The sequence below is a fragment of the Gobio gobio genome, assembly GCF_949357685.1.
Source record: "Gobio gobio genome assembly, chromosome: 3".
In the NCBI taxonomy this organism is placed as follows: domain Eukaryota; kingdom Metazoa; phylum Chordata; class Actinopteri; order Cypriniformes; family Gobionidae; genus Gobio; species Gobio gobio.
Genome location: NC_137099.1, coordinates 34,594,778 through 34,616,837, shown reverse-complemented (window position 1 = coordinate 34,616,837; position 22,060 = coordinate 34,594,778). Strand labels below are relative to the sequence as shown.

General features: G+C 35.5%; 2 protein-coding genes across 3 annotated transcripts; one reads left to right on the top strand and one right to left on the bottom strand.

Moving 5' to 3' along the window:
* Positions 1 to 866: 866 nt before the first annotated feature.
* Positions 867 to 21,266, top strand: ubac2 (UBA domain containing 2). Of its 2 annotated transcripts, none has more exons than XM_079811613.1 (9): positions 867 to 1,064; positions 1,912 to 2,039; positions 2,784 to 2,903; positions 7,140 to 7,246; positions 13,203 to 13,326; positions 13,978 to 14,025; positions 15,948 to 16,202; positions 18,893 to 19,030; positions 19,172 to 21,266. In XM_079811613.1, the coding sequence occupies exons 1-9, from the start codon at positions 1,034 to 1,036 to the stop codon at positions 19,277 to 19,279; spliced, it is 1,059 nt and encodes a 352-aa protein (XP_079667739.1). In that variant the 5' UTR covers positions 867 to 1,033; the 3' UTR covers positions 19,280 to 21,266. The 2 variants fall into 2 exon arrangements, with proteins under 2 accessions (XP_079667739.1, XP_079667740.1); XM_079811614.1 differs by having other exon boundaries at positions 868 to 1,064; positions 18,896 to 19,030; positions 19,172 to 21,260.
* On the bottom strand, positions 5,498 to 10,531 carry gpr183b (G protein-coupled receptor 183b). Its single transcript, XM_079811612.1, has 2 exons — positions 10,370 to 10,531; positions 5,498 to 9,511 (listed from the first exon to the last, which is right to left on the bottom strand). The coding sequence occupies exon 2, from the start codon at positions 9,488 to 9,490 to the stop codon at positions 8,408 to 8,410; it is 1,083 nt and encodes a 360-aa protein (XP_079667738.1). The 5' UTR covers positions 9,491 to 9,511; positions 10,370 to 10,531; the 3' UTR covers positions 5,498 to 8,407.
* Positions 21,267 to 22,060: the final 794 nt, after the last annotated feature.

Below are 22,060 nucleotides of genomic sequence, written 5' to 3'. Positions count from 1 at the left end.
GTTTGCGCTTTGTTTTGCTATGTTTCTATTTGGTACATTATTCCCATATCTGCTTCAAATTAAAGCAAGCTCATATTCATAAACTGTGTACATTAATGTCAAGTACAACCTATGCTTGGTAAAGGACATATTTTAATTTTGTGCATGAATTTATATTGGTAATTAAATTTACTTCAATTACAAAAATGTAATTCAAAGATAAACAAATATAACTATATAAACATAAACACAGGCTAGCAACTAACGTTGTTAAACGTTCAACTAAAAAACTTGTCTTAGCAAGAGGTGTTTCTTGTGTTCTTGATTTCATTTACCTTATTACAATTGATAGTTTAAATAATATGTTTAAAAAATATATGATTATTAAAATGCTAGTGAGCTTACACAAAGTCATGGTAATCGCGATTTTCCCTCTTGAAAACATTTATTGGACAAGCAACAGTGCTAGGCCTATTTATAACCGTTGTAATCAAAGACAAAACCACGCATGATTAAAAACATGGATAATCACTTCATATTGGATAATCACTTTCAATGTTTAGATCAGTTTCAACAAATTTGTTATGAAAAACAGGTGACAAAACTATGGAAGCCCATTTCTGTCACTTGAGGGAAAAAAACATGCTAAGGACAGCCCTTAACGTTAGGCTAGCCTAAATCATAATGTCTAACTAAGAGAAAAGTCACAATTATGACATAAACAGTCATATTGACAAAAAGATATAATTATGACATACAAAGAAAAAAATTATTGACAAAAAGTCGAAACAACCCTTACCTGTGGTAAAGTCACTAACTCACGGCCTCTAGTGGCTTATTGCTGTAACAGAAAACGCGTATTTCGTAGGAGTGACGCGGATGAAGTTTGTCTCCTGCGAGGCACCATCCTTGATACCCTTTCCCCCTTCCCTCTCTCATACTCATAGCGAGATTTCCATTTAACTTTTAATGTTTTTACGTTGTAAATCCAGTGCCTTTAAAACGCAGTCTTGTTAGTCTTCTTAGTTATATTATTCCGCGTGTAAGTGGCATAATGTTCACGTCCACCGGTTCGTGGGGATTGTGTAAGTATAGCTCAAAATGATCATGTCATGAAGATCATATCCTGCTGTCATTCATTCAGATTAAAGCTCAGTCGTCATGACCTTCAACCGATTATTATCGCACTTCACACATCATCCTTGCCTTCAAATTATTTTGCGTTGGCTTATGATTTAAGGGGAAAGTGTTGCTGTCGTTTAAAAAGTTGGGGGTGTGTAACCAGGTGCTGCTCTCGGAAATGCGACATGACACAGAATGATCATGTTTTTACGTTAATGTGTTGTTAATCTTTACTATGAGAGCTAGACATATAGAAACTTAATGAACTCTTCTCGAAATCACCATAATCACCACCAGCAAAGAGCTTCAGTTCACATTATTACTGATAATAATGAAAATTAGTTTACCTTTCTTATGCTGTTCTAAGCCTCTATGATTTTATTTCCTCTGTGAAATACAAAAGGAGATTTATTTATTTCGATTTTCAATTTGGTTTACTTTTTTAATGCCATAGACCTTTTGGGGGTTTAAGATACCAAAACATAAAATAGTATTTATTTCAATGTACTGGAAATAAATTAAAACTAAATAAGTTTTATAGAATTAAGTGATTCATGATTGAATCAAATTATCTTTTCAAAGGAAATAAGATATACACGTAATGTCAGAAAATGAAAACAGAATATAAAAATGAAAACGAATTCAAAATAGAAATAAAAACTTTAATAGTATTTCAATGGTACTAAAATAACACTGACATAACCAGTTGACACTGTCTGAATGAACTTGGTGTACTCTCCCCATTTGGAATCTTTCATCCTTTGACATGACATAGGATTTAACAATTACAACTTCTCTGCTGTCCTACAGATAAAGCACCCCTGTCCAAGAGCTTACTGCTGCTTCCTACAGTCCTCACTGTGTTGCTGACTGTGCTTCTGCCTCAGTACCAGGATCTGTTCATATACAACCTCCAGGCTGTCAGGCAGGGTAAGCAGGTGAGATCATGTATCAATCTACCTGAATTTACTTGAACAATTCACTGCACTATATGTATGTGTACACATTTAAACATGAAACGGAAGGTATGATAGTCTTTTTATCTCTATTGCGCCGTAAATGTTGGGTGGGGCTTGATTTTGTCATTCAGGAATTGATTGGATTGCTGTGTTTGCTATAGCTGTGATCTGAGTGAGTGACAGTTTGTCCTGCCCTTGTGCCGAAAGCACATCACCAGAAAAGAGAAGAGATGTTGTTGCAAGAGGAAGTTATTTTGATTAAAGATTATGATAACATATGAATAGATCGAAAAATTGTGTATGTATAAATCATTTACAAGAAATTCTGTAACATTTCATTTGAATAATATGAATTTTCAATTTTGCTTTCATGGTGACTTGAATGTAAATGGCTCTAAAATGTTTTCCCTATTATTAATGAATTAGTATTAATGTAATTACTAATAATGAAATATTCATAATGCATATAATGCTTACTTGTTGTAGTATAATGGTCATTTAATATTTAAAAAATATCTTTCATACTGGTAAAATAGTTTCATACTGTTCATAAAAGAGCGTTATTAGTCATTCTGTTGCTCTAGTTCCTTTCATTTTATGTTGCTATGTTCACATAGACGTGTTACATTTTATTGGATTGTGATTGTCTATAAATATTTTTAACCAATCGCATATTTTGAGATATTTCTAATATTGTGTTTGTTTTCCATGTCTCTCTTGCAGTTCTGGAGGCTGGTGAGTGGACGGCTCATCTGCCTGGACCTGAAAGACACTTTCTGCAGCAGTTTGCTTATCTACAATTTCCGCATATTTGAGAGGAGGTTTGGCAGCCACAAATTTGCTGTAAGTCTCAGGTGTTAATAATCTGCTCAATAAGTCTGACGTCACGTGTTTCTGCTTCCTGGTCCAAACGCTCTATCAGATGCCCAAAGAAAACAGTCAGTACGTTTACATGGACAACAATACTCCGATATTAATCTGATTAAGACCATACTCTGATTAAGAAACTACCATGTAAACAGCGATTTCTAATTACCTTAATCCGGTTAAAGCCATACTCGAATTAAACAAAAATCGAATTAAGACATGTGGAGTATGCCTATTTTAGTCGCATTATCCAAGTGCATTGTAGACATGTACACACCTTAATCTAACTATTAACGTCGTGTATGAGTTTTCGCCGCATTTTGTGACAGGACACACACACCAGGCACACACACTAGGCAAGTGCAGAGGGGAGGGCTTTGAGGGCTCGTATCAAAAGTATTTAAAGTGCCCCTCTAAACAATCATCAATAATATTGTGACAAATAAAACAGAATTTGGATTATAATTAATATAACCGCGCGTACAAAACAGTAACAATGCGCTCACATTCCCGTTTATCTTTTACGTATCTTACAGTCTGAAATGTCGTTGCCATGACGTGTTGCTATGGTGCGTGACTGCGTGTCTTGCTTGACTGCTCACTCGGACATGGCCTCCTCTATATTTTTTTTCTTTGTGTTGTAATAATTCTGCTCATTGTAAAAGTAAAATACAATATGTTTGTATCTGTAATCCCAGATTCATAATTGTCTGCTTAACAGCGGTCGGGAACCTCTAGGCTCGCGAGCCATATGGCCATTCAGTGAGCGCTTGGCTCGATGGCAGAAAAAAACAATCCAAACAATCACGATTTTGAAACCTTAATTTTCATCATTAATCAAAGCTATTATTCGAAATGTTGGCTGTCAAGAAGGAGGCAAGATGGGCAGTGTCTCTTAAAAAAAACTGAAAGACACAATATATACAAAAAATAAAACTATATATATATATATATATATATATATATATATATATATATATATATATATATATATATATATATATATATATATATATATATATATATATATATATATATATATATATATATAATTAAAAAGTATAAAAGTCACTCGTTTTTATAAAGTCACACTGTCCAACAGCGACACCCGCAGGTAAAGTTACAGCGGGTTGCCTGAGCCCATTGATTTGAACAGACCTACGAAAGTCGCGCTATGATTGGACGCCGGACAGCGTAGCGTGGCATGGGTATGTAATGACGTACTATTAATCGAGCTATGTTCTGTAACATGTAAAATGGGAACATGAACGTAATATTCTAAAAGCAACTCATGTAAACGCCTTAATCAGATTATTGTCTTATTCAGAGTAAGGTCAATAATTAGATTACTGCTGTCCATGTAAACGTAGTCAGTGACTGGTGCTAATATACAATCATGTTGTGATGTACAGTAATACTACTGAAAATATTTTATAAATCGTTAAAGTACTGTTGTCCGGGACACTGTGATCACAGAGACTGTAGTGTACACTGTACGTTTTTTAAAAAGCTTATCTTAAATGTGTAATGTGAATTAATAGTGTTCATAAACGGTTGTTGGGATAGGAGGCTTGGACCGGAAAACAGGACCTGTCACTTTGTAAAGAAAGACTAACCGCATACACATACACGCATTCTTTTACGCGCATCCCTATATAGACTAAACACGTAATACGCATGTGCATGCATCACCGTTTTCACAGTTTCGCCTTTTTCTAGTTTACATGGAAATAGATCATTTTCAAAAACTTAAACTTTGAAATACGTCTTCAAAAGTATGAGTTTTCAGGCCACCAAAATATTGTGTAAATGAACCCCCAAAACGCATACAAAGTTTTTAGTTTCTAGGTAAAAACTGTCGTGTAAACAGCCCCTAAATATTAAACTAAAACCACCAGCAGCAAGTTACTGTCTTTATGACAGTAATGACTGTCTTCATTCAGTCAATCGTTCAACCGATTCATTTCAAACGGCTGCTTTAAGTAGGGTTGATAGGGTTGTAAAATAAGGGACACCCATTCACGACCCACACCAACCCCCATAGAAATAAAGATAGAAATAAAGAATACGTCATGAAAACTTTTTCTATAGTAAGTTTTGCTTCTGAATTATACACTAATCTATTTTATCCACCATCTAGTTTATAGTAGTATTTTTGCCATAGGTTGTGATTATATATATTTTTTTTAGGGCTGTCAAAAGATTAATCGCGATTAATCGCATCCAAAATAAAAGTTTGTGTTTACATAATATATGTGTGTGTGCTCTGTTAATTATTATTTATATATAAATACACACACATTCATGTATATATTTAAGAAATATTGGCATGTATATACTGTATATACATTTATATAATCTATAATATATATAAATATAAATGTTTTATTTATAAAAATAATATTTTTTTCTTAAATATATACATGCTTGTGTGTGTATTTATATACAAATAATAATTAACAGAGCACACACACATATATTATGTAAACACAAACTTTTATTTTGGATGCGATTAATTGCGATTAATCTTTTGACAGCCCTAATTTTTTTTATTTGTTTTTCTTTTTAATGAAGTTGTCTGTATTTAGTAGACTGTGTTTATTAACACACAAAATAGTGATTATCAGTTCAACACAGGTATAGAGATTCTACATTGAATTTTTAAACAAAACTGTGCTGGAATCGGAACGGGATCAGCCGACATTTTTGGTATTTGATCAGATTGGTTCTGAAAAAATGGTATCGTGCATCCCTAATAGGCTTCATCAATGCAGTCAGTCATTGCTCTGCATCATGTTCACTTTTGTGAGATGAGAGTTCTGGGCCTGTACATTGTATTGTTATTATTATTTAAGTTATTTTTTACATAATCACACCAAATTAAAAGCGTTTAATTGACTGCTCTAATTATAATATAATTTCAGGATAAATTTGATATACACTCAAAAATACCAGTATAGTACTGAACACTCCTACCAGTTCAAGATAAAGTGCATAAAGGTTAAACGGAAACTTGGAGCACTTGCATCTTATCTGGCAATCAGTTTATTTATTTTTGGAGGCGTTTAGAATGTACGTTATTCAAATACTATAAACAAAACTTAATCATTTTTTTTTTTTTTTTTTTTTTTTATGAAACCAAAAGACATTTCACATGTTACCAAACATTTCCTTTAATGTTCTGACGTATTCACATGTTAATGACTTAAAGGTGCACTATGTAACTTTTCCGTCCACTAGATCGCCTATTTAAAACAAAGGCGTAGTTTGATGACACCAACTTTGAGCAAGTATAGGTCTCTGTAGGATAGTAATAGGAGTTGGTAGCTCAGTGGGCGAGGCCATATACAGAGGGCGTTTTTCACTGCGTTACCTGATTTGCCCACGTCACAGTGTGGGTACGGTTTAGGGGTGGGGTCGGGTGAAGGGGATCATTTTCATTGCATGGTTTATAAACACCCATTAGTTTGAAAACGCCCACTTTTGTTCCGCAGAACGCAGAATCTTGGGGCATGTGGTCTTCACCTCACATCCGGTGGAAAAGAATGGGGATAGAATAGGACTCGGGCAGAAATCATGTTCATGGATGTGATTTTTAACGTTACTGTAGTATGACGCAGAGCAGGCCCGAATGTTGTGGGAGCTGAGCAAGGCCGCTGGAACGATTGTTAATAGGATGAACACAACACACGCCTCGCGAGCAGTGGGACTTTTATTATGCCACAGACGCCAGCGCCATTTCCGCTTTTCCGGTCATGAGTATGAGGTAACGCAGCTCTGTTTATCATATTAGATACAATTCAGTGTGTTGAAAATGATGTTATGACGTTACTCTGTGCGTTCGCTCGGCGGCTGCTATGACACTTATTGCACACCGCAGTAAGAGTAAAGCATTTCTGAAACCGAGGATAACGCAGATATGACACAATTGACAGGCGACTCCCTCACACGTCCCGGTTGCTTGGTTAAAATTGCAATTTTCTCATGATGTACACATAGTTGGAAACATTTGGGATATTGTAAGTACTCAACTGAACAAAATATATAACACTGGCCTAGTGGTTTTTGGATATTTTACTGAAATCTTCTTTACATAGTACACCTTTAAAACTCCTGTTTTTATTTGTTACAATGTCATGATGCTGTACACCTAAAACCATGGCGAAAACTGTACACCTAAAACATTGTAATGTTTTTGTCCATGATGTTTAGTCCTTCCTTTTTGGAGCCTGGATTCTCTCTGCTTTTGTGGACTTGGTGCTGACAGAGGCTCTTCACTTCATGTTTGAACTTCAGGTGGATGTTCTTCCAGCTGGACTGTGAGTAACATGACTTTCTATACCATGTTTAGCTCTTTACAAACTGTTGTTTTTAACAGTATTGGCATGTACGTAAGTATTGCTTATGCTGCAGGCACAGGATGTATTACTATTATTTCCAGCAAACTGTCTGTATTTGAAAGTGCAGCTCTTGTGTGTCCTGTGGAACAAACATCAACTTCCCTTTTTGACATTGTTATTTGGATTAACTTTCTTGTATCATTGTATTGTTGTGAAAGTATTCTTCACTTCACCAATATATGAAATACATGTTGAAATGACAAGGTCTTATAAGTACAACAGTAACGTCTTGTGAAAGTGAAGTACTCTCTTATTTAAAGTTATTCCTTTGTACTACTAGCACTTAGAAAATTCTTTATAAGAGACTAGACTTGCATAGAGGGGTCTTGACAGCACTAAGGTAAGATGGTGTCATGCACCAGTCAATCGGAAAATAAATTAGTTAAAAGTCTTAGGAAATCCACAAAGTACATGTTTCAGGTGTCATCATCTCTCAGCTTGAGTTTTGACATCTTGGTTGATTCATCCACACTCACATTTTCACAATAAAAACAGCTTTTTGATATAGTTTAACTGCTGTATTTTGCCATTTCTAAACGTATTTATGGGTAAACCATTATCTGTTGTACATTTTGTCCCTGAAAATGATCCTCAATTTGTTCCAAACCTGTATGACTTTGTCTTCTGTGAAGTACAAAAGAAATATATATTTTGAAAAATTTTAGTAACCAAACTGTTTTGGTGAACATTGACTTCCGTTGGATAGTCATGTAAAAAAAAACAAAAAAACACTAGCGAGACATTTTTCAAATGTTCTTTTATGTTCCATAGAAGAAAGAAAGTCCTGCACTTTTGAAACTGGTTGGTAAATATTGACAGTAATTTCAGTTTTGGTCAACTATCCCTTCATCAATTAATTTTTTTATGAAAAAGTATTTTTGCTGTGATTATTTCTTCTCTCTCAACTTGGATGCCAGTGCTTGCTTAGCGTCCACCTGCTTCATGAAGTGTGTGCTGTTTCAAATGTGGAGGGACACATTTGGTGTCAGTGACCATTTTAGGCCATTTGTGGTATCAGTTAGCCTTGATAGTGGCTTTTAACCCTCAATCACCTTATGGCGGCTGTGGTCGGTAACAGTTTTACTGACCTTCTCTAATAGTGTTCATTGTTATTTTGTTGTTTTTGCGGCGTGTGCCAAGCACATCACCTGTGCCTGAACTTTCAGGCGAGGTTCTTCCAACACTGGAGAAGTGGGTGCCAAACTGCAACTTCATCATCCTCATCACCTTCTGCTTATAGCCTTTACATGCAAAGAAGTAAACAAAGGGATCCAGGCATGAATTCAGGTTCATAAGACACACCGTAATATGCAGGGATATCTGGAAGGACTGTAGATCCGTGCAGTCTGTTTCATAGAGAAGTTTTCGGATCATGTATTGCAGGAGGTCTAGATGGTATGGGCTGAAACACACCACAAACACAAATACCACCCCTGCGATCACTCCTCTTGCTTTTTTGGCCCTTCCAGAGCGTTCCGTCAGCCGGTTCGACTTTGCTGCAAGATGTAGTTTATGGGTCAGAATGGAATAGCAAGCGATGATTGTCATCACCGGGACGCCAAAGCCTAGAACTACTCCTGTGATCAGCAAGTAGGGCAGCCCTTTGAAAACACCCTCAAAATTGGGATATTCCATACAAGTGATGCTGGCGTCAGGCTCCTTTTTGGTCAAGTTAATGGTCAGGAGAGGCAATGTCTGGGCAAACACCAGCAGCCATATGGCCAGACACACAAACCGTGCGTTTTTTGCCTTTCTCAATTTCACCAGCCGCAGAGGAAACACCAGCGCCACAAAACGATCGACTGCCAGACAGGTCATGAAGTTAACTCCGGCATAGCAGTTCAAATAGAAGAGCAGTGCTATGGCTTTACATAGTCCTTCCCCCAGTGGCCAATGGAAGCCAAGGCCATAGTAAACGGCTCGTAAGGGAAGCGACAGGCAGAACAGGATATCAGACACAGCCAGGTTGGCAGAATAAAGAGTGATTGAATTAAGTTTGGTGATTTTGGAGATCACCACATGAAGAGCCAGGGCATTTCCAAAAAGTCCCAATGGACATATGATGGAATATGCCAGAGGAATCAGAACTCGTGCCACTGGACGATGGTTGTACAAATTGGTGCATTCAGAAGAGTTGGTTTGGCCGATAACTGGATTCATCATAGTTATACACAGGAGAGTTCACTGAAAAGAGAGAGGCAACTGGTATAATAACTGGTTTAACCACTCAAAAGTTTGAGGTCAGTACGATTTAAAAAAAAAAAAATTATCTAATAATCTCTTATAATCCCCAAGGCTGCATATATTTGAAAAAAAAAAAGGTAACACTTTACAATAAGGTTTCATTAGTTAACAATAATTAATGTATTAACTAACATGAACTAACCATGAGCAGTACATTTGTTACTGTATTTGTTAATCTTTGTAAACGTTAGTTAATAAAAATACAGCTGTTCATGGTTTGGTCATGTTAGTTCACAGTGCATTAACTAATGTTGACAAGATTTTAATAATGTATTAATAAATGTTGAAATTAACAAAGATAAATCAATGCTTTAAAAGTGCAGTTCATTGTTAGTTCATGTTAACTAATGTAGTAAACTAATGTTAACTAATGACTCCTAATGTTAACCTTATTGTAAAGTGTTACCAAAAAAAAAATGTTTAAACAGTAATATTGTGAATAATTATTAAAATTTACATGAACTGTTTAAAATGCAATTTATTCCTGTTGTGGCAAAGCAGCCATTACTCCAGTCTTCAGTGTCACATGATCCTTCATAAATCATTCTAATTTGCTGATTTGTTGCTCTCAAGTAACATTTCTCATAATTCTCAGTGTTGAAAACAGTTAATATTTTGCTAAGTGTTAATATCTGCTTAATATTTTGTGTAAACCAACAATTGCAAACATAGTCACTATAAAATTTGAATCTTCTTTTGTTTCAAGCATGCGCTTCACACATTCATTTTCCATAACGTATATCATTTTGTATCTCTTCTGTCCTTTCAATCTATAATTTAATGGAATGATGTACTCACCAAATGGCATAGAGAAGATTTTCAGTCAGACATTGGAATTACTGTCTCTACATCTAATCTCACTTTTAAAATGTAGTAGAATAAAAGTGAGCAAAAGTGAGAGTTCAACATTTCTTCCTGCCGCTTTCTAGCTGTCTGTTACTCTGTTCCTCTCCTTTTACTGCTCTCTTTCTAGCAGTGTGGGGGGAGGCTGCTTAAGTCTATGGGGGAAGTGAATGTGGCTTTCATATAATAGAGACACTATTTTTCAGACATAGCCATTACCGTTGATCTGTATTAAAACACACAATTAGTTTCCTAAATCACTACAAATTACATTTTAGTCCTATTATTATTTTTTATCAAGTAAACAATACAAAGGAAGTAAAAATGACAATGAGAAATAAGTAATATATTTTCTTAATTGATGTACTAGTTTGCATCATCAGTTATGCCATTGTCCTTTGTGCACCTTAGATGGTTGATGAAAACCTTATTCTGAATTTTGTAATCATTGTTGCTTCATTGTAGATTGTACTGAGAATTTGACGTTCATGTTGTTGGCTCATCTGACTCCTCTAACTTGAAACTTCTTACCACAGAGCTTATCTATCACCTTTGGCGACACAAATTCGTATAAATATTTTGTGGAAAAAATAACTTGTAAGATTTACTTGAAAAATTCCTTGTAACAATTTGCACAAGTAAATTTTACTGCTCTAATATCAAGTACAACTCACTTGTCATTATCAAGTAAAATTTACTTATTTACCATTGAAACTAACATGCATAAAGAAATTAAAGCTGCTGTCCGTAACTTTTTTTTGTGTTCAAGATTTACAAAAATTATATAATGAGAATCTACAACATGAATCCATTTTCCAAACCGTGTTTTTGTCTTACCCTGAATCATTATGGTACACTTATAATAAGAGTTTATATAGGGACTATTTCAGACCGGTCTGGTAGGAACCGCTGCGGTGGAGCACAGTCCCTGCGTGACTCGCCATAGACATAAACAGAGAGAAGTAGCTCCGGCTGCAACGTTCTTCCGCAAGACGCATGCAGTTCTGTTTATTAACCATAACCATTTATATTTAACTTAGTAGTTATATTTATTTAAAACAATTAAGTAAATTTTTTTAGATGGGGAACTTGCTTTTAGCTAAATATTAAGTAAATCTTAGTACTATTTACTATAATGAAATAAGTAGATTTTATTTTTGGGACATTTTAATTTACTTGGTTTTATGAATTTATATTACTCCTTATGAATATGTAAACATTACGAATTTCTTTTTTCTAATATTACCACATAAATGTATTCATTCTGTCTATACCTTTATCACAAATCTCAAAACTAAGATACACTTAAAGGTGCACTATGTAAAATTTTTTAGTAAAATATCCAAAAACCACTAGGCCAGTGTTATATATTTTGTTCAGTTGAGTACTTACAATATCCCAAATGTTTCCAACTATTTGTAAATCGTGAGAAATTGCTAATTTAACCAAGGAACTGGGACGTGTGAGGGAGTCGCCTGTCAATTGCGTCATATCTGCGTTACCCTCGGTTTCCAGTTACTGCAGTGTGCAACAAGTGTCATAGCAGCCGCTGAGCGAACGCACTGAGTAATGTCATAACATCATTTTCAACACACTCAGATGTATCAGTATGATAAACAGAGCTGCGTTACCTCATACTCATGACCGGAAAACAGGAAGTGGCGCCGGCGACTGTGTCATAATAAAAGTCCCGCCGCTCTTCTCTTTAACAATCGCTGCAATGGCCTTGCTCAGCTCCACAGCACTCGGTCCTGCTCTGCTTCAGACTACAGTAATGTTAATAATCGCATCCATGAACATGATTTCTGTCCTATCCCGATTCTTTTCCACCGGCTGTGAGGTGAAGACCACATGTCCCAAGATTCTGCGCTCAAACGTGGCGTCATCGAACTACGCCTTTGTTTTGAACAGGCGACCTCTTGTGGACGAAAAAATTACATAGTGAACCTTTAAACAGTTTATTTTTTCCAACATTAACAAAAGTCTATCATTCACATGTACTAAAAAAGTTACTCTTTCCATCCAGTAAATGTATTATATGAGTTAAATGTGTATATATTTCAAATTTTACTTAGGAAATTCTAGTTCTCATTGAGTTTTACTTAGTAAAAATTATGATGGTTAATTTAATATATATTACTATTCCAAAAAGTTATTTTTTTCAGTGATGTCTGTGAAATATACTTATGGCTAAATATATATATTTCGGGAATATACAGATCAAAAAATAATTTCCACCCTAGGCATGCATGAAAAAAAGGGGCCGAGGTCTGGTTGAGTTGCGTTAATAATTTGTTGAAACTTGTGGTTATTGTAAAGGCTGTGACATTTCCGAAACATGCTCAAAGCGGTTGACTAATCACAATACACTGGTTCAGCCAACCAATTAGAGCACATTGTGCTTTTTGGAAGGAGGGGCGTCATAGAGACCGGAAACTAAACAGAGCGTTACTGAGAGACTGGGAAAAGAGGTGCTGCAACAGTGTGAAATATGTGAAAAAATTATGTGTTTCATTAAAGCATTAAGTTTAAATATTTATTCAATGTTATACTTTTTTCTTTTCAAAGCCATATGAAACCAACATGAACACAAGGAGTATATTTCTAAGAACTTGGCACATGTTTTAAACTAGATTTTAAGTTTTGTCTTTGGACACTATCATATGTCATTGACACATCATGTGTCACACTAGTATCAACAAGGTGTGAAGTTTCACTTTCAGTGAAAATGTTTTTTCCCCCTCTGTTTCTAAATATGTTTCTCTCTCTCCCGCTCTCTCTTTCTCAGGCTGGGCCCAGTCTTTGCTCTCTTTGTGCCTTTCTACAACTCCATCCCACGTGTTCAGGTCACTCAGCTGCTTGGCCACGTCTCAATCACCAACAAGTCACTGACATACATCGTGGGAGCACAAGTGAGCTCAGACTGCTATTAACATATCCTCTACATATCAGTTTTCTGTCGTTTTTTTAATAGGATTTTCCATTTTGCTGGTTTATCTTAAAAACTGCACATAAAAAGTTAAAGCCGGTGATGCATGAGATTTCAAGATAATAAATGACATTTACTGGCACCCTTTTTTTACAAGCAAGGGAAGTTCAAATGCAGTTTAAAAGACTGAAAACTTTTTGCAAGAGCAGAAACCACAAATAAATTTCTGTAAGATAACAGACACCGTCATATGAGAAATCTTGTACCTGAGAACCTATTCAGTGTGGTTTGTGCTCTGTTGGCATTTCTGAGCAGTTTTGCGATATTAACGATAACAGAAGAAGTTGCACATTTACTCAGTAGAAAAACAGACAAGAGTAGATGGCTTTTGAACATTTAAAGATCCATCACAATTTTCAGTCCTGCATACATAAACATGGCCCACCAGCGTATTTTAATCTTGGAAAAATAAATAATTAGGTTTCATTAAGTAAAATTTTGAGTTTTTTGGTCCACTCTTGCATTTCTTTATATCATGCACTTGTTTATGGATGCAGTTAGGGCTGGTTGTAAATTAAAGATGCTGGTTAGTGCTTTTCATAGTTCTGAATTTCTTCTGTTATCTTGTCATCAGCTCCTGACCTCAAGTGCCTACATGTGGATTGTTGCTTGTAGTGGACTGGTAAGTATAATTAGCTAGGTAACATTAACTAGGTACCTACCTAAAGCTACTATAGGTGATTTACCATTAGAGCTTGCAGTGATAGTGTTTTGCTTTCATGTTGTTCCAAACTTGTATAACTTTCCTTCTTCTGTAGAACATAAGATATTTTGTAGAATGTTTTTGCTTTTGCCAGTACAATGAAAGTTAATGGGGTCTGAAAAAAAAAACCATTAAACACCGCTGACTTGTATAGACAATAAAAAAGCACACATAATTCAAAATTAATTTTTTTGTGTTCCACTGAATTAAAAAAAAAAAAACTGTTATGCAACAACATGGGTGAGTAAATTACTGCATTTTAGTTTTTTTTTAGTTAAGTGAGTAGAAATGTGCAAATTATGTAATATTCATAGATTAAAGGGTTAGTTCACCCAAAAATGAATATTAGTCCATGATTTACTCACCCTCAAGTCATCCTAAGGTATATATGACTTTCTTCTTTCAGACAAACACAATTGGAGTTATAATAAAAAATGTCCTGGCTCTTCCAAGCTTTATAATGGCAGTGAATATGCGCCTACAACGCGCATAAACTTTGCTTATTACACACACAAGGACGCGCAGCAGCACACAAACATTTTTAAATATGAAAAAATTAAATGATTTCTCTCTGGAGAAGCGTTCCGTCTTTCCGCTTGCAAATTTCGCCATGTAAATTGCGAATCCACCATGGCGTGAGTGCAACTGGCTTTTAACTCTTTCCCTGCCAAACACATAATTTTCCGTTATTTGTGAGAAAACACTTCCCTGCCAAACACGGAATTTTCTGGGTTTCCGTGTTTTCACTGTTATCCACTGGGGGGGCACTATTACGCATCTTCTGAATGAGTACAGAATCTCCTGATCAAAACATAGGTGAAGAAGACGCAAAAAAACATTGTATGCAAGCAGATGCGTATGTAAAATAACGTGATCATCGACATTAATCATCATATAAATCAAAACTGCCATAATTTTACTGAATTTAAAGTCAACCCAGGATGAGCTATAGGACTGTGCAAGCATTAGGGGTGTTGATGGACTCAATCTACTCTATCTGTGTTTGATCATCACTCTGAATCTGGGGCCGTATTCACAAAACATTTTTTCTTAGCACTAAGAGTTCTCATAAATAGCAGTAAAAGTTCTTAGTTAAGAGTTTTCTCTTAACCTATTCACAAAGCTGCTGAGACCAACTTTTACTAAGGAATAGATAGAAGTCTTAAGCTAAGAGTGAGGGCGGGGTTGACCTCGTTGCTATGGACGATGTCATCACGCTTACTAACTATGCCCACAGTGATTGGCTGATGGGGGAGGGGTCTCTGTCAGTCATAGAAATATTGTAGAACTTATCATGTTGCCATATTCGTATCATATGCCATTTTTGCCTTTTTGTTATGATAGGACGGTGAGTAGACAAGAAGTGAAGTGGAAGAGAGGAAGGGTAGAAAGGTCCACAACAGCCATTAGGATTGTTTGTGATTTGGTCTTAGTGACTTAGAAGTCCTCTTGATTACCCCTAACTTTTCACAGATTTAGGGGCTAGTTTTAGCGCTAAAATGCTTTGTGAAATACTCTTAGAGCAAATAATTTGGACTGACACTCCCATTATTTTTAAGAGTTTCTCCTAAATCGGCAAGTTAGGAGCTACTTTAAGCCAAAACATTTTTTGTGAATACGGCCCCCCTGATCTGGATGTAGTCTTTGACAAAAACGTGATTTTCTTTTGATATATTGCATGCTCAGATATTCATTCAACAAAATATTCTATGGGCCATTAAATGTTTGTGAAAACTATCAAAAACCCTGGTCGGGGCTGGCTGGCAAACCATTTTTCTCGTCATTAAACTAGGAAAAGTGGATTGGTAGCCAGATTGGTAACCACAATCACTCTGTTCCAGATTGCAGGCATGTTGTATTACAGTAATAAGTTGGCGGTCCAGAAGTTCTTGTGTGTGCCAGAATGGGTGGCCCGATGTGGTTCTGTGCTCCTAGAGCCGGTCTTCTCAGATTCTGAGCCCACTGCAGAGGCTCCGCTGGGGATGGGTGCTACTTTGGACATCCAGAGACAGCAGAGGATGGATATGCTGGACCAGCAACTGCTCCTGTCTCAGCTGGCACACCTCAGGAGAAATACACAGCAACAGCAGGCTCAGGTACTTCTATAGTACTTTTATTACAGGGAAAGTCTCTCTGGAAATTCCTGGGGTTAGGTGACTTACCTATAGCGTTTAAGTTATCAGTACAGAGCTTTAACCCCAAGGTTATTCCACCACCCCCTCACATGACAAAGAAGAACTAGCTGTAAGAACTAGAAGTTAGCTTAAAGTCAGCTGAACATAAAAAATGAAAGCTTTTCCTTTTTCCACATTTACAAGAGATCAGGGCATATTATATCTCACTTTGTTTAGACCGGTAGTTTGTATTTAAAAAAAATTTTTTTTCATTTAATCAGAAACAATTATTGAGGGGAATTGATTTTATGCATTTTTTTAGCATTTTAATTAAGTTAGAGTGCTTCATGATTCTGGATAAGTTGAGAATCACAATTTTTCAATGCAGTTGAGAATCACAATCATAATTAAGATCACAATTTTGAATAGACAACTAAACAGAATAACAGGGTTGACAAAATGTGAATTGCTAAAAAAAACAGCTTAAAATTAAAATTTAAGATTTAATTATTTGGAATTAAATCACAAAAATGATTCACTTCAAGTTCCTCTACTATGTCATATGTTTTCAGATTGGTTATGTAAATTAGGTACATTTCTGTCATAATTAGTGTTTTAGGTGTTTTTGTTATATTTGGTATCATTTTACCTGATTTATACAGTCAACCCTAATTGAGATCTTTTTCAAAACAGCAGAATGTGAAATCATCATGAATGGAATTTTATTTTATGTATGTTTTGGAAGATGTTTCTCTTTCAAAACTATGTGCTTCAGGGTAAGTTTCACATATTATTAGACTAGAAACCGTGTTGTTGGTAAGGAAACCAGTGACGGAGGTCCGCTTACATTTCCATAATGGGTTTGGTTTCCTTATCAGAGGTGTAGAAACAAAAAGTTTAACTATCTCTATTTCCATATGTCTGTCACTCAAATCTGACCGGAAAAAATATTGCCCAAGATATTAGGCAATATTTCTTTTTTTTTTATTCCATTTATTTTCTCAAAATGTTTTTGAACAAGAGGAAGTTAATGGTTTCCTGTGAACAAACAGAGATACCCACATGTTTTCATCACAGATGCCTGATACAAGGAGATAATTGTGTCCTTGATGAAAATGAGAAGATGTCTGAAAAGGCTATCAGCAGTCAGCACAGAACATTCTTATTTTCTCAATGTTAGAAAATTTTTTGTTTTCTCAATGTCACTTTGAGTCCTACTCTATATGTAGCTATGCATTTAACAGGAAATTAATTTTATTTAAATAACAGGAAAAGGAGTTTTTGAATGTGGAGAGGCAAATAAAATACTGTTACAAAAAAAGCGACCTCTAACTGAACTCTATAACTATACTGTCTTTAAAGTCAGCATGAAACAGAAATTGCAATTGCATTCCCTATAATGGCTAGGGTTGGGTATTCCCTTTTAGAACCGGTTCCAAATTACTAAGAACTGGGCTATTCCAAAAGACGTGCCGTGAAAAAAGAAAACCACCTCTCATATAATGTGTGAATGCTGAATTGAGAGCTCTTTCATGTCTTCTTGCCTTGAACAGACACATTCTTGTAAACACAGTAGGTTTTGTCTTAAGTGAGCATAAACAGTACATTAAGTGAACATGTGTAATAGTATACTGGATCTGTGCATTTGGTCTTGAAGTGAAAACAGCCTAATAAACCTGCTGCTGTCTGCGTTAGTAATGTTAATCAAAGAACAAAAGAAAATAGTTTCCTTTTCAAGGAAAAAAAGTTCCTTGGGTAAGTGTTCTTTAATGCAGATGATTTTTGTTCATGGTAATCAGCTGCAACAGAAAGATTTCCAAAAAGTCACAGAATAGATATGTTTGATACCTAATGTTTTACTTTTTTTTGTACCTTATCAGAATTGATAAGCAGAATCGGAATCGCTTAAATTCAAACGATTATGACGTACAGTATATCTGATAGGCTTGCTGCGTTAGTCTGTGTTACCGGTGTTTGGTCATACACCGATTACATTACTTGCTCACCCGTGGCACCTCCGCCACTGTTTTTTTTTCTTTTCTAAATGGTTTTTAGAAATAAAAACCATGTAGTTTAGTTGGACAATGGATGCTTCATTTATAAACTGAAAGCGTCAGCTCCATACAGCACGAGCCACAGAGTCACAGCACACTGCAGCAAGAGTCCGAGTTCACATATCACATGAAGAGAGTAAGGAGAGATGGCTGACAAGATGTTGCGGAGTATTTGGTGTCAAAGCAAAAGTAAAACTAAGCGCAATAGTTCCTGCGCATCATTGACAAATACCTTTTCTTGTTAAATGTGCGGTGTACCGCCACTCCCTATACACAGAGCATGAAGTCTGCGTAGGGCACTAACTACCAGCACCTTTGCTGAACCCCAATCAAGAGATATTTCTATTATCTGAGTGAAACGTGTAATGTAGGTTTGGATTTTGTACATCAGAAATTGATTGGATCGTCCCAGGTTGACAAGTTGCTGGAGGGGAGGCTTTTTTTGCACACGTCATCAAAGAAGAGATGTTGTTTTTCATTTAAAAAAATTAAATAAAAGAAAATGATGTCCATGGGTAAAAAAAATGTAATAAACATTGTAATATTTTATTTACTATTACAATGTTTCATGATTTTACAATGTGATGTATAATTCCTGTCATCAATGGCTGTCCACAGCAGACAGGTTTCCTGAATTGGAATAGATTCTTCCCCACTTTACGGCACAGAGGACAGAACCAGCACCAAGAGGGTCCTCAGCCACAACAGCCCCCCTATACGCACCCGCCGGATAACACAGCTGTGGTCGAAGAACAGGTGAGATCTCAAGTACAGATTTCTTTTGATTTTAATAACACATCGTCTATCAGGAAGATTTGTTTCGCCTCAGTGGGTTTCCAGATTCAACCATTTTTGCCAGATACTAACTTTTTATTTATACTGTGCTGTTATCACTAGGTTGCAAGATTAATGGAGATGGGTTTCTCAAGGATGGATGCCCAAGAAGCTCTCAGAGCATCTAATAATGACATTAACATCGCAACAAACTTTTTGCTCCAGCACTGAAGCAAAATAAATGGAAGATGACTAAGAGGACAAGGAAAAAGGGTTGAAAAGTACTTAAGAACACAACACCGGTGTCATAACTACACCTGTTGGAAGAAGTTAAGGGCAGTCGACTTTCGTACACAAATCACAGGAGCTGATGAAGTCACTTCCTTTCTGGCTGCTTATTGACTGGGCAGTGTGGCACACCTGCTGCTGTATATTACAGACTTGACTTGAAATTGCAGCCCAATCCACAGGACAGAGCCAACATGGTGGACAATCATACATTGTGTCTCAGGGCTTGTGTCATTTGGCGTTGTCCTTGAACCTATATCTTCTAATAAATAAGAATCCTATAATATATTGATAAATTATCAAACCACGTGCTATTTTGCTATAAATAAACTGAAGTCTTAATGGTATAGTTCACCCAAAAATGTACTCGCCCTGATGTTTCAAAGCTGGAATGACATGAGGGTGAGTAAATGATGACAGAATTATAATTTTTTAACTGTTCCTTTTTTAGGTCGAGTCATAAAGGGCTAGTTGTATGGCAGTGTATTTAAAGTACACTTGGACTTATTGGCTTCTTGAAGAGACCTCTGCAACTTACAGGCTAGAATCAATTTGGAATTTAGCCCGGAATTGGCTAATCAGTTTGGAAATCTGCTACAAAATGTGTGAAGATGCTTCTGAATGTTTTTTTTTTTATGTAAACAAACACAAATTGTGTCATTGTTATTGTGACTGGTGTCTGAAGAGTCAATAATATTAAGAGTGTTCTTGATACCCATAACCAGCATTAAAGTTTTGCGTTTAAAGAACAGCCTTTTAAACTATTAATTCTTGAGATTATGATGTTTTATGCTAATAAGACTGTTCATGTGAATTTTCTCTTTTTTATTATGCTAAACAGTGTTTGATTGTGTCTAAGCAAAGGGTGTTAAAAAAAAAAAAACCTTCTACTCAGTTTCACAGACAAGGCTTAGACTAAACCAGGATTAGGCCTTTGTTCAATTAAAGCATTTAAGCAGCCTTCATAAACATTACTGGTGTGCATCTTGAGATAAAACAATGGCACTGACATATTTTAAGATAGGGATCAGGGATGCATTTCATAATTAAAAAAGAAAAGAAAAGACTAAACTCATTATATAAACCCCCAGACTAGACTTTAAACAGTCAGTCAGTCCAATAGTATTGAGTGTGTGGCAACAGATTTTAGAGAATAGAATAAAATACTTATGCCCACAAATACACGTAAACCTTGAAAAAATAATGACCAATGTATAACTGAAAACGCAGGGAAAATGAGAGAAAATGTCAAATGTCCTGGAAAATCAGTTTTTCCTGGAAAATTATCTTTAAAAAAAAAAAGGTTTTGTTCATTGAAGAACAAACCATCAAAATGAGTCAATGTGATGCACAGTGAATCACCCATTCTGCGATTCATTGCACAAACTAAGCTGAATGAATCTGCTTTTTGAACAAATTGTTTGAGAAAGTGATTCAATGAGCCGTTTATAAAGATTTATATTAATAAGCGTTTTGAACAAATCGTTTGAAAGTCACTCCAATGACTTAAAGACTGTTATTTGTATTATTTGCACCTACTGGCAGTTTTAGTTTAATTTTAAAAGTATATTTACTATTAAAAATTATAGCATTATTTATGCAATTGTGATACCTTTAAGACTTCTGGAAAATATTACAGGAAAATATTAAAATATTAAATATGACTCTGTAATCCTTGTCTTTTATTTTTTTTTTCCCGTAGTAAAGTAATTTGAAATGTCCTGTAAAATGATCTCTGAAAAAGAGTGGGAACCCTGAAATCTGTATAATAGCTACCTCTTTTTAAATCTGCTGTGCTAAACACTCATCACTTCGATCCATGTCACACATTTTCTTAACTTTTAAGCAGTATGATGTTGTAGCTACTCTTAAATAGTGGATACATATTTCCAACAGTAAAAGTAAATAAACAATCATCATGCTGTGTTGCACTACAGACTTTTTATTTGTGTGCAATGAAAGTAAAATTGGCCACCCTGAACCATACACACTTGTCCATAGATGGCAGTGTTTCACTTAGTATATAATGTACTAAGCCGGAGGCATGAGACAGACTAGTAGAAAAATGATTGGACTTCCCACTGTTAGATCAAAAGAGCCAAATATAAAGACATAGCTTTTTTTTTTTTTTTAATTCAAGTACAGAATTAGCTAACTGCATTAGCTTGGAAAATGTAGTTATTTAGTATAATTTGAGCTAAAGAAATCAGAAATTAGAAACTGAAGATATTTTTAAAATAATATAATGAGGTTAACTCAGAAGTGTCCAGGTGAATGAATAGCTCTGTAACAGACAGTGTATGAATATTTATACAAAAAAAGATGCTGTTTTAATAGAATTCAATTTTATCGCTTACAACGATATGTGCCTTACAAAAACCCAATCCAAATGCGACAGGAAATACTCTTGAGATGTTTAATCTGACATATCTCAAGACTGTGGAAAACAATTTGAATTGAACGTTTCATTTTCATACAATAGCTTTTATTCTTTTCAACTAAAGCTGTATTATCTACTAAAGTTTAGTATTGTACTTTGGGCAAATTTGTGTATGCAGATTTAAATTGTTCACTTAGTGTAGTAGTCATAACAGACAGTAAAGCTTTTGATTATGGGCCTGTCAGTCCTGACCTTTTAAGGACATTCTTGGATTCAGTGGTCAGAATTCAAAGGTTAATGTTTCGGCTGAAATGTGGTTTAGTCAATATCATGGTTCAGTAAAT

What these genes read in the sequence shown, in the direction of transcription:
- gpr183b (XM_079811612.1), bottom strand. Translation starts at nt 9,490, where the DNA reads ATGATGAATCCAGTTATCGGCCAAACCAACTCTTCTGAATGCACCAAT.
- ubac2 (XM_079811613.1), top strand. Translation starts at nt 1,034, where the DNA reads ATGTTCACGTCCACCGGTTCGTGGGGATTGT. An exon ending in CATACATCGTGGGAGCACAA is followed by an intron (nt 13,327 to 13,977) that starts GTGAGCTCAGAC and finishes TCTTGTCATCAG; the next exon opens with CTCCTGACCTCAAGTGCCTA. An exon ending in CACAGCAACAGCAGGCTCAG is followed by an intron (nt 16,203 to 18,892) that starts GTACTTCTATAG and finishes GGCTGTCCACAG; the next exon opens with CAGACAGGTTTCCTGAATTG.